Source organism: Leuciscus leuciscus (genome assembly GCF_965113295.1).
Source record: "Leuciscus leuciscus genome assembly, chromosome: 15".
NCBI lineage: Eukaryota > Metazoa > Chordata > Actinopteri > Cypriniformes > Leuciscidae > Leuciscus > Leuciscus leuciscus.
In genome coordinates, this window is record NC_138739.1 from 39034748 (window position 1) to 39047294 (window position 12547).

The following is a 12547-nucleotide window of genomic DNA, read 5'->3' on the forward strand; positions in this document are numbered from 1 at the left end:
AACTGTTCCTCCTCCTGTTGTGCCCTTTCCTCCTCCCCCCACTCCATCTCCGTCCACCCGCTCTACCAGGAGCACATCGTGCATTGCCACTCCCAGACCCTCAAGTGTCCAATCCTGCAATGGCACGCGTCGCATGCCTATCAGAGGAGGGAAAAAGAATTAGAGTTCTTCTGTTTAAATCTTTTCAACGTTTCATTTTCCGTTTGTATTTTTTTTGTTCAGTTACAGTTTGCAATTGATTTTTCTTTTTGACAAAATGTAAATAAAGAAATGTCACAAAGACATACTTTCAGATGTTTTGGGCTCACTCTCACTGAATCACGAGGTTATGAATGCATGGTAATATTTTTCCTTGTAATTATGTATGGTTTGCAAAAATGGGAACTGTCGTGTCTGTGTAGATGAGAGAAGCAAAGTGTATGCGCGTTGTGCACACGCTAAATTATGGCCAAGCATGCACCCTTAAAATAGCATCTGAATAACGCGCCACTGACTTTAGACTAGGTTTTTCCTGGTCTGTGGCGGAAGTGTTTTCTGAAACTGCAAAATAGCACCAGGGAACATTTGCGCCAGAACACGCCTCCTCTTTTCGCTGAACCGCCCCCGGGAGCGCAAGTTCATTCCCTAATTTACTGACGTGCGTCTGTGGAGGGAAAAGTCCGCTGTGTGTCGGGTTCAAAATAGGAATGATACATGCGTCAGTGTACAAAGTCAATTGCGCTTGGGTGCAAGATAGGGCCCGAGACTTGAAAAGTCACACTCTTTTGTGCCATTCCTGAAACAGTTCCTGTTCAACATACCTGTCATTCCCAAGGTGTTTTCTTTTTCTTTGCCATGCACTGAAGAAAAATCTCCCCTGTCATCAGTGGTCATTGATGGAGCTTATTTTAAGCATAGCAAGCATAGCAACATTGGGTTCTTCCTTTTGGCCTAGCCTTGTCCCCATGCACCTTCAACAAATGCATGGATGCTGCACTTTTTCTTCTGCGACTGCACAACATTTGTGTACTCAACTACACCATTTACTACAACTACATGATTAACATTCAGTGCATCACTAAAAAACAATAGTATTTCATAAAATGCTGTTAGGTTTATATACAGTAGCCTTTATAGGTATATTTTCGTAAATGTTTATTTTCCTTGTTTTCAGTGATAGCAATCAACATGTCTTCAATTTCACAATTTCCAAAATTATAAATGATTGCTTCCCTGTAACATTCAGGTGTTTTCACTATACTCACTCCAGCAGGCGTACTTAAGTAGGGTATTTTATGAGTACATCCTCCACAGACATTCCTGCCATGATTTCTCAACGTCTCTAGGAGAAAGTTCGTGCCATGCGGTCTTTCACAGTCAAGATGTCTGGATGATTTTTCGCCAATACTCGATTTGTAGCACGTTCACCTGGGAAATTTTAACTGTAACTTAGCGAATACTTGCCACACAGACATGTCACAGTGCAGCGCAACGTCAGAACGTAGGCTCACTATTGGCCAGCATCACACACATCACTCACATGACCAGCGTCGGCCAATAGTGAGCCTACGTTCTGACGTTGCGCTGCTCTGTTACACTACGTGAACTCACGTCAGAGGCCCACACAGAAGAAAATGAATAGTTAAATAAAGTCGTTATTTTTTTTGCGTTCTGAAGATGAACGAAAGTCTTACGGGGTTGGAACAACATGAGGGTGAGTAATTACTGACAGAATTTTCATTTTTGGGTGAACCAACCCTTTAAGTGTTCTTTTTTAATGATTTATAGTTATAGGCCTCCTGCATTTCCCCCCAAAAATAAATGTTTTCTGTAAAGTAAAATTATTATTGTTTTTATTATCATTATATGCAGCATTGTTGATGTGTTTTCATTAATAATAATGAACCCCAAGCATTCATTCTTAAATGTGATTCCTGCTAGCCACATACCCTTAAAAGAGGCTTCTATTGGGAGTTCTTGCGTGGTGCCAGACAGATGAGACCTATCTGCCATTCATGAGTGGTCCTAGGAACCTTAGCAGAAGCCCCATTTGGGACCTTGGAGTCTGTCTTGGAGAAAATGCTGACTCTAAGGTAGCTTTACTATTAACATTGACTTCACTTAAGAGTAGGAGACCTTTAGGCCCTGTCAATAGCCTCCTCCTGCTTGGATTTTGCTCCAGGTGATGTCAAAGCTATACTGCACCCTAGACCTGACTACATTGCTAAGGTACCCTCTGCGGCTGGTCAGCCAGTTATCCTGAACCTTTTTTATTCTTTCGCCTCATGAGATGCCAGAGCAAGAAAGCCCCCAATTGTTTTGAGGATCTATGTCTACCGCTCAGTCCAGTAGCGTAGATCCTCTCAGCTTTTGGTCTGTTTTGGTGGTACAGAGGTAATGCGGTCACCAAACAGCTTTTTTCGCATTGGATCATAGACGCCATCACCCTCTCCGGAATGGCTTCACCTTTAGGGGTCAGGGCCCCCTCCACTAGGTGTGTCTCGTCTTCTAATGCTCTTGCTAGGGGTGCATCCTTACACAATGTATGTGCTGTGGCAGGATGGTCCCCAGGTTTTACTGTTTGGATGCAAATTCAACCCCAGGATTGCGAGTTCTTCAAGGTTGATCCAGGTTTAGTCTGCACTCAACAATTGTCTGTGCAGATCACACAGCCTTGTGTGGCAGACTCTTCCCGTAGCGTGGTGGCATTGGTATTAAATTTCCCATATGCCATGACACAGCGTTAAAGTTCCACTTTGAAGGGGAACATCTGGGGTTATGTATGTAACCCCACTGCGTCAAGGCATTGAATACCAAAGCAATTTGATTTTTAGACTGGGAGGAAATTATAATGGTAACTGAAAAGCTAAAATGAAATGCCAATTTTCACTGTATGTGCAGTATGTATGTATTTTTTGTGAATAAATTTGACTTATCAAGATACAGTATAGTGACACCCTTGTACATGCGACACACCACACAATACAAGAACTATAATGAAAAGATATTGACTAGACTGAATATATATACTGTGTATTTGTGTCTGTATATATATATACACACACATAGCTAAAATCATATATATACAGTACTGTGCAAAAGTCTTAGGCATGTGACTTTGTACATGCGACACACCACACAATACAAGAACTATAATGAAAAGATATTGACTAGACTGAATATATATACTGTGTATTTGTGTCTGTATATATATATATACACACACATAGCTAAAATCATATATATACAGTACTGTGCAAAAGTCTTAGGCATGTTAAGAACTGCGGGAACGTCTCCGAGATGCTTGAAGTTAAGATGCTTGCTTAAATTTTCGACTCTTATTCTTGCATATGCATATAGTAAATTCAATAACCTAATACTGGTAAAAAAAAAAAAAAAAAAAAAATTCCACCAGCATAATTCACATTCTATAATGGGGTGAACATATTTAATATACTAATGTTTTTACAAAGTCTTAATTGTAAATATGTAAAGGATGTACTTGTACTGAACTATAAAGAAGGTTAACATTCATGGTGTAACAATTCATGTTTTGTGTTAACCTACTTGGCATCCTTGAATCATTGAAAAGGTCATGGTCAAGTCTTGGTTGGCCTTTTTTTCTATAGTTTTTGTATTTTTTATGATGAAGGCAGGTCTTTCAAATATTGCACATTTGCACATAAAAAGTTGCAAATTTCAGAAATCATACATATTTGTTGATTCATTTATTATTATTTGTTTCACTTATTTCAAACAGAAATCATACATATTTGTTGATTTAAAAAAATTTTTTTTTTTTACTTATTTCAAACCATTTCGACCATTTACCAACCAACCAACCAGTGATTTCTCAAAAGACCAAAAACAGAAATCATTAACTTTATCTATATATAAACTCCCATTAAAATACAGTTATCTAAAACTGCATAGCCATTTGTAATATTAACACATAAGAATGTTTTTAAGGTGCTTTAGTTTTCAATAAATTTTCCACTGCTATACTGACCCTTTGTCAGAAACTCATCAGAGTTTCTTGAAGCAGTCATTCTATCATAACTTACAAAAATTATTACCTAGGTAGTTTTGAAAATAAACATCCTACAACATGCATTTATACTGACTAATCAGTTGGATTACAAAAACCAATAAAAACAAATACAGAACTTAACATTGGCAGAAAATCTTCATTACAGACCATTTAATTTAATAAATGGCAACATTTTTACAGGTTCAGTGATCATATACACTTAACAGCACACATTTTCATGTAGTTCATTTATACCACTGATGTATTTTTGCCGTACCAGGACAGCCAAATTACAAAAATGGCGATGAAACTCACTAAGAGAAAGATAATATACATCCCAAAAAGGAAGCGATCAATGACTTCACCCAAATGTTTCCACTCCTCTGCGCTCTCATCAGTTTTAAAATGTTTATCGACCTGCTGACGGATGGATAGTAACTCGTGGCTTATCTTCCTCAGTTCCTGAAGAGTAGGAGTTGTGTTATGGACCGCTTCACTCAGAGGGTTGTCAACTACAGGATCACTGCATTTGGTCTCAGTTCTGTGCTCTACAGGTACAAGAGAAGTTGTTGAAATAAATTAATTTTTATACATGAATGGAATACTCTTATGGCTCGTTTGCACCGAGCGGTACGGTATGGAACGGTACAGTAGGCTACAGTACGATTCGGGACGGTAAACCCTGATCCGGCTTGCGTTTCCACCACCAACAGTACCCTTACTTGATAGGCGTGATGTAGCCTATGCCGGAAAGAAGCGATCAACGTCATTTTCGCGCGAAGAAGAAATCGATATAGTACACAACAATGGATGACATACAGTAGATCTTGTTCTTGCTTCTCGGCATGTGGCTGTTTGTCACAAGAAGACAAGCGCAGACATTAGGCATTTCTCAATACCAAGTACGCAAAGTTCGGACTTGCCAAGTCCGACTCAGGAGAATGACTCCCGAGGACGCGAGTCCGGTAATTCTGCAAATGGAACAGCTTCTTGAAAGCGTCACTCAGCTCGTTCTGCTACTCCGGGTTATCTCTGTATGTATGTTTTAGGCAACAATAAAATGAAATATGTTATAAAACACAAATGTGGTTCAGCCAACATTTGTTATAATATTGATTATATTCACTCCATGCATAACGTTAGCCTATTTATAACAAAACAAAATATAAAACACAACCCTGCCTCTTTTCGTTTAAATTAAAAAAATATTAAACCTCTTAATATTTTCCAGGCAATATGTGCATTTGTACTAAACAACAAAAGTTGGAGTAAACAACATTACAGTGATCATCTTCAGTGTAATAAAATTAAATATGACAAAACTCAACCCTGTCACTTTTTGTTAAATTTCAGTTTTTATCAATAATAGCCATTATAAAAGTATAAGTGAAAGGTACAAGAAGCTATACAATAAGAAATAAAGCAAACAATTCAGTCAAACATACAAAGTCAGCGCTCTAGTCTAACGATACAACGGTAAAGTTAAATAGCCTAAAAATATAAAGTTATGAAACTTCACTTAGCCCTCAGCCAAAACGATTGGCCAGGGAACAAATTATAGATTCACGAGACCAAAGATCGCCCGTTAGGTCTACACAAGACGAATTATATCTCATGTTTAACCACTACAGAGACGTCAGAGTCAGCGGCAAACGTCAGAAGGACTAGCTGAGAAAAGGCTGTTCCAGGCGGGGTCCATGAGCGCCGAGCGCCCGGTGATCGCCTGGATCTCACATCCTGGATACAATTTTCATAAATCTTTATAAATAAACCACAGATTTGAGCTTTAAACAACTACATTCTCGGCTGAAAAACTCTTAAAACTACATTTCGTGACATAATAACAGTAGTATTATATTTCAACTGTATATTAAAAAATTACGCTTCTTATGTTGTCATTCCTCTTGTTGCACGTGCAAATCCAACCAATCAACGTTCTGCAGTGAGTCTAGCTCCACCCTTTAGGACCGTACCACTGTGCTAGGTGCTCCAACGGAAGGGTACCGGGAAAAAAGTACGTTACGGTTCGGCATTTTGGTACCATTCACAACTTTTGACAGTGGAAACGGAATAATTGCATACCGTACTGTACTGTACCGTACCACTCAGTGGAAATGAGCCATTAATGACATTTAGAAATGATTAGTTCAAAACAATTTAATAAAACTTTAGCCGGTGGTGTCACCACAGTGGATCATCCATACATTTATCTGGCAGGTTTTAATTTGATAAACAACACTAGACAGACATTTAATTTTGCATGTAAGACTCACCATCAGGACCACAGTTTTGGTCACTGGGTTTCTTGCTTAAAAAAACAAGTTTAGCAAGGTAGTTGAGGAAAAACACCTTGGCCCATTGAGGTAACGGTCCATAGTTACTGGAGCCACACTGAATATTTATGATAATAATTGTCTCCAGAAGACTTGCCACCATCAGTGCCAAGCAGAGAGAGAAAAACACATCTGGAAAGAGATTGAATATAAAAGAGAGGAAATGTAATGTTTCAAAAATAAGCTAAAACTTTACAATATTAATGCCGGTTGGCAAGAGAGGAAAATATGCTTTAAAACTGTCATAACCAGCAATGACTATAACAAGTGACAAGACATTTTGGGGCCAGATTAATAAAATAGGGCAAATTTGTGTGAGACTGCAATCCCATAAAAGCACAGATGGGAGTGGAAAGTTTGGCCGGCGATCTACTGACAATGTGTAAATTAAAGATGCAGCCAGCTCGTTTCCATAATGACCATCACAATCTACCAAGAGCAGCGCAAATTAGTGTAGGGTCGCAGCGAATTAAAAATAACGTGGCTTGGTAATCGATATGCTTAATTAACGTCTTCCTCTGGCATTCCAAATAAATTAACACAAGTTGAGAAAATTCTTGCAAGCAGTAATTACGGGGCCACGCCCTTTATACGACTATATTTGGACATAGGATTGTAATAGGAAATTTTATGAACATTCCACAATTCAAATGGATAAATTTTGCTACACACTGGATTTGATCCAACAAACTTTAAACATGAAAATGACATGCAATTACAAACTAACCCCAAACTTAACTTGAGTATTGTTCTTACAGTGCACCCAGAATAAGTACTTGACTCTGGAAGCTTGTCACATGCCTAGTTATGAAAAAGTGTAACGCTACAATAAAAAGCTCCTATACAAACTTATGAGAGGTAAGGTGTTTCCTGTGACGGGCAGCAGGTCGTTCATTAGCAGCAGGAACACAGTGTAACCCAAGATGAGGGTCATTTTGAAGGAAGATCGATCCACATTCTGAGGTGGCAGAAGAAAGCTGAATAGATCTACAGTAATGAGGAAACAGCTGGGAATCAGGAGGTTCACCACGTACATGGTGGGTCGACGCCTGAGAACGATCTGAATCATAAAAAATGTAATCTGTAATATATGTTCCAATTATCCAAGTTATAGAAATTGAACTTCTGTGTGTTCATACATAGTAAATGAGTGCATCAAAATTATTGTTTAGATCTTCAGGAAGTATTGTAGGTTTTTCAGCTAATATGGTGACTAGCTCCCACTCTCCTTTGGTTTGCATTACATCTAGGGAATTTTTAAGTGTTTCCTCCACTGGTTCAATAAAAGACAATTGAACATCCGCCGCTGTAGAGAAGACCAAACAAATGAGAGATGACAGGGTCACAAATGTTGTAGTTATAACTGAAAATCTACCCTCCAGTCAAGCCAACTTACCAAAGAGCTTGTATGAATTAAAAGTAAATGAACAGTTCTGAATATCGAATGGAAAGGTGTAGATGTCCATGTTGCAGGAACTGATCACATGAATTGGAAGATCATCCATTACCTGACCAGTATGTTTGACATAGAGGTAATATGTGTCTGGGACTTTATTTTCATCCATGCTTTAGAGTAAAAAAACAAAACAAAAAAACAGCAGCATTAGGAAAGGGTAGTATGGAAATGTTACAGGGCATTCCTTCTATTATCAATCACATTTAAAGGAACCGTATGTAAGAAATGTATTTCAATTAATCATAAAATGGCCCTGATATGTCACTAGACATTAAGAAATCATGTTCATTTCAAATACTTATATCACTGACAACAGTAGTCCGGCCAAGATATTGTCATTTAAAAGTGAAGTTGCAGCCCTCAACTGATGTTGATGTTGTCATGTTTTGGCCTGATGCTCCACCCTCCACCTATCTACCAATCACGAAGTCAGTAGTGTTTTGGCATCCGGGTTGCCAGCTTTGCTCTAGTTACCACAGCTGCAGCTACAAACGTGTCGGATAAAAAATGCCAGCCTATCTGGCAACCTCGAGTCAGGGGGAGGGGGAGCGGATACGCCGCAGATTGCAGTACCAGTTTTGGCCACATTCTTACATACGGTTCCTTTAAAGCTTTTGAGTATGCTTTTTAGTCAAATGTACCAAAGTGCAAAAAGTCTTGTAACATTTCATGATATGCAGGAGAAAGATTTCAGATATACTTGCAATAATCAGCATTGACATACTGTACAGTAAATCAAATATAATAGCTTGATACTTCTGAACTCACAATTCATTGATGACAACATCAGGCCTCCACAGTTGTTTTCTTGGCAGTGAGATTCTGTCTGTTCCACATTCAACCGGATCCCAACTCAAACCTTCAATATTCCACATCTACAGAACAAAATATCATTATAGTAAAGGCACGAAATAGTGAGGGATCTCACTTCTTTAAATGCCAAAGAAATGCTGCAGAAGGTCTTACCAAATACGTCCAAATGTACGAGTCAAATAATTGAGCTTTTTCATCCTGAAAGAAAAAATAAATAAGAATGTACATCATTTTTTTAATTATATAAATAAATCCTAAATTTTAGGGATCCCTCAGGGTTCAATGCTTGGCCCACTTCTTTAAATACACAACCTCACTCAGCCCTGTCGTTACGAAGACACACTGCCTTTATTTTTCCTATCAATACAGATATGGAGCTCTAGTTTGTTTTAGCTTGACAAAATCTGCTTGTATTTCTGCCCGCTTTCAGATTCTTGCCTCTGCTCTGGGTTTTTCCTTAAGCGGCTCACTCTTTTGTCTTAACTCCCACATATTTGATTGCCAGTGATATTAAAAACTTACCACATCTAAAATTCCATACAGAGTGAAGCTCACGCTGATGTTTGTGGGAGTTTTCGGGTAAATAACTGGCCTCACTTCAGTTTTGCCAAAGATGTTATCCTTCAGGGCTGTTAAAAGAGCATCTGTGGTCGGTTCGGAGCAGTTAATAGTCCCTGCAGGTTTCATTAATAGTGCTGTAAGAATAAATTAATATATTAAACAAAATAACAAGAGGTAGTCATGAAAAACATTTTATGCAAATAAGTGTTTTCAGTTCAGTGAGATAAGTAAAATATCAATTGAACATCTTTTTGTCTGAATTTGAGACCGAAAAGCGGACAACATTTTACAATACATTTTTAGAATAGAATAATTTTATTTAATGTTTCATATAATGCTTGGCAGATCATCAATTGATCACTTACATTTCTCACTTAACATTTATTATTTATTCACCCTAAATAAAATAAAAATTCTGTCATCAAAATGAGCCGAGGGTTAGCAAATGATGACAGAATTTTCAATTTTGTATGAACAATTCCTTTAACTTTACATATGATTCATGTATTTTCATACAGTATTAAAATCTACACAAGCAACAACAGTATGTAACCATTAAGCATTGCATAACTTTGTTAATTACTTTGTAAATTAAAGCTTTTTTAACTAAAGTGATGTGAAAATGATTTGATGTGTGTACAGCTTTATTATTTTTAATGAAAATATAATTTCCTCTTACACTGCATTAGGAGACTGTAGATAATGATGAGCTGGAATTGTGGAAGACTAGCTGTGTATTCAGCAGCCTGTAATGATGGTAAAGTTATTTGTTGGATTAGCAAGTTCTTTTTACCACATCTAATAAAAACAAAAATGGCAACGTGTGATAATTTTTTTATTTTTTTATTTTATTTTATTTTTACCTGAAATGTCACTACATTTGCAATTATAATGTTGCTTTTATAAAATGTGATTCGAATTTTCATACAACATTTTTGAAGATTTGTGAATATTTTACATCTAGTAAGAGACATTTTAACTCGATGAGTAGCATTTTACACTACAGTGTACATATTACATGTGATATGTAATATGTTCAAATATCATAACAAACATCTAAATGTGTAAACTGCCTCTGGAAATGATTACATATTAAATACATTAAACATATTCATTGCATATGTAATGGAACCACAATACAGATGATGAACCACAGTATATTATTAATCACTATTGAATGATTTTTTTTTACATTTACACAGTTTTATGTTTTAAAAAACATTCAGAAAAATATCAAAAATTTTTGTTAATGCATTATGATTTTTAGGACAATGTCTTACCCATGATCTTGAGACCAAAGCTACAGCCATCACCTTCTCATGAATGTGAAAACAGTTGGCAATGAGTATGCTATAAAATTAAATGTATCATTAAACTTACAGTTTTGTGTCTGTGAGTCTGTGATTTAAATACAGTGTCAAACTATATACCAACACTGATTTGCCTAGATATTTGTGTGCATCCCATGAGTCTGAGAAGCCAACAATATGCAATGCAAAACATATGTCGTGTAAATCCCACTTTACAAATATGGTGGTTTCTGTGGTGCTTCCATATGAAGGCAAAGGGAATAACTGATAATAAGAATTTATTTACACATTTTATTAAAACAATAAAGAACGAATCAGTAATAAGTTATCTTGCGAGAGGTTCTCTCGTATTGCTTAAGTTGCTTACGCTACGGGTAAAGTCATCTTTTCTCGAGATATGAAGCCCAAAAAAAATTATCCTTAATTTTTGTATTTATTGTCAACGCAGTGCAGCAACCGCGCCCTCAGGCGTCACAGCCCGCCAGAATGGGGGTGGCTTAGCGTATAAAAGGACGGGCTCGGGGGCTGCTTACCTGATTTTCATCTCTTCAGCGAAGCTCTCCTGGACCTGCTGGATCTTTGAGAAAAGCCGCTGCCATCGAAGCAAGCGACATTGCAAGCAGAGGACAGCACCTGAAGAAGCCGGACGATTCTTCGCTGCCTTCAGCCATCCGTGCCTGCTACGCTATCCGGCGTCAAATCCTTTTTCTGCTGTGTGTGTTCGCCGCTGCGACACACACTCTCTCTTCTTCTAAATGAGAAATTTCCAACGAGGCGTTGTTTCAAATGCCTCGCACCACTCCTGCTCTCTCTCCCTCTGTTCGAGCCGCGCAAACTGCGCCGTTCACAAGGGATGTCAGAAGCGGACGGTCACGGGGCTAGCTTTCTTTACGTTACAAGAAAGCTACCCCGGCCTCGCGCGACTGGAAATATCAATATTGCAGTAAACGAGCCTGTTATAATACATGCACGCCTGCAAACAAACGGCGACACAAAACATGATGACGCTGTCTTATATGCTCGTGCTAACTTAAAGCTTATGTGTTTTCCCCCAGTGGCTCAGTGGCGAAATCTTAGGCTTTCGCGCCAGAGACCCGTGTTCAAATCCTGGCTCTGGCGGCAGATAAAAATTATGCTGTTCGCTTCTCCGAGCTCGCCGCCAGCTTTCTTACATACAGAAAGCGAACCCGCCTCTCGCACCCTCCCGCTGACAGGATGGTGCTCAAGTATTTATGAGCGTCTAAACATATGAGCCTTCAAAGCATTTCGCTCTGTCAGTCCCCTTAAAAAGGCAACTGCAGATGTGTATTTTGCAGCCAACGAGCGCGTTGTACAACCCGCTCGCCTGCACCCAAACACCGTTTTTACGGCAACCCAGAGAAATCTCATAAGAGTACAATTCTGGTTATCCGGCTCACGCCGATGGTGTCTTGAGTGTAGAAAATGTGCCTGCTTCCCAGTGTTCACCCCTACACACAAGCACGATTCCCCCTGTGTCATTCACTCATGCAGAGCCCACTCTAGAGCTGGCATATGCCGCTCGAGTGTTAAATGTAGGAAATGTGCTCACAAAACAGTGCCCACACCTACTCACTTCCCGCTCTGCTACACTTTTATCCCAGGGGACAAAACCTATAAAGCCGACACACACCGGCTATGTTGTAAGTCTTGTGTCCGCCTGTTCCGGCTCACGCCGATGGTGTTTTGAGTGTAGAAAATGTGCCCACGTCCCAGTGCTCACCCCTACACACAAGCATGGTCCCCCCTGTGTGTCTCTCTCTCACAGAGCCCACTCTCATGAAGCTGGCGCACGCCGCTCGACTGTTGAATGTAGGAAATGTGCCCACACCTACTCACTGCCCGCTCTGTCACACGGTTATCCCAGGGGACAGAACCCTTAAAGCTGCCGCATACCGGTCATGTTGCTAACGTAAGCTCTGTGCCCGCTCACGAGCGCTCACACTTACTGTGTGTGTGAAGCGATTCCAGGCGTGTCAGAATGGGTGCTGAATACAGTAAAGCAGGGCTATTCGCTATAGATCGCTCGCCGTCCCCCGTGCTTTCG

The 12547-nt window shown here is 39.1% G+C and overlaps 1 protein-coding gene across 1 annotated transcript; it reads right to left on the reverse strand.

The window, feature by feature from the left end:
- Nucleotides 1-3322: 3322 nt before the first annotated feature.
- On the reverse strand, nucleotides 3323-10527 carry LOC309475358 (5-hydroxytryptamine receptor 3A-like). The gene is made up of 10 exons (XM_082138128.1): nucleotides 10453-10527; nucleotides 9852-9918; nucleotides 9134-9306; nucleotides 8765-8809; nucleotides 8567-8673; nucleotides 7739-7908; nucleotides 7482-7648; nucleotides 7192-7402; nucleotides 6283-6474; nucleotides 3323-4557 (listed from the first exon to the last, which is right to left on the reverse strand). The coding sequence occupies exons 1-10, from the start codon at nucleotides 10480-10482 to the stop codon at nucleotides 4259-4261; spliced, it is 1461 nt and encodes a 486-aa protein (XP_081994254.1). The 5' UTR covers nucleotides 10483-10527; the 3' UTR covers nucleotides 3323-4258.
- Nucleotides 10528-12547: the final 2020 nt, after the last annotated feature.

Coding starts and splice junctions, on each gene's coding strand:
- LOC309475358 (XM_082138128.1), bottom strand. CDS start 10,482: ATGGCTGTAGCTTTGGTCTCAAGATCATGG. Junction 7,649..7,738: donor TAATTCATACAAGCTCTTTG/GTAAGTTGGCTT, acceptor TCTTCTCTACAG/CGGCGGATGTTCAATTGTCT. Junction 7,403..7,481: donor TTGATGCACTCATTTACTAT/GTATGAACACAC, acceptor TTTATGATTCAG/ATCGTTCTCAGGCGTCGACC.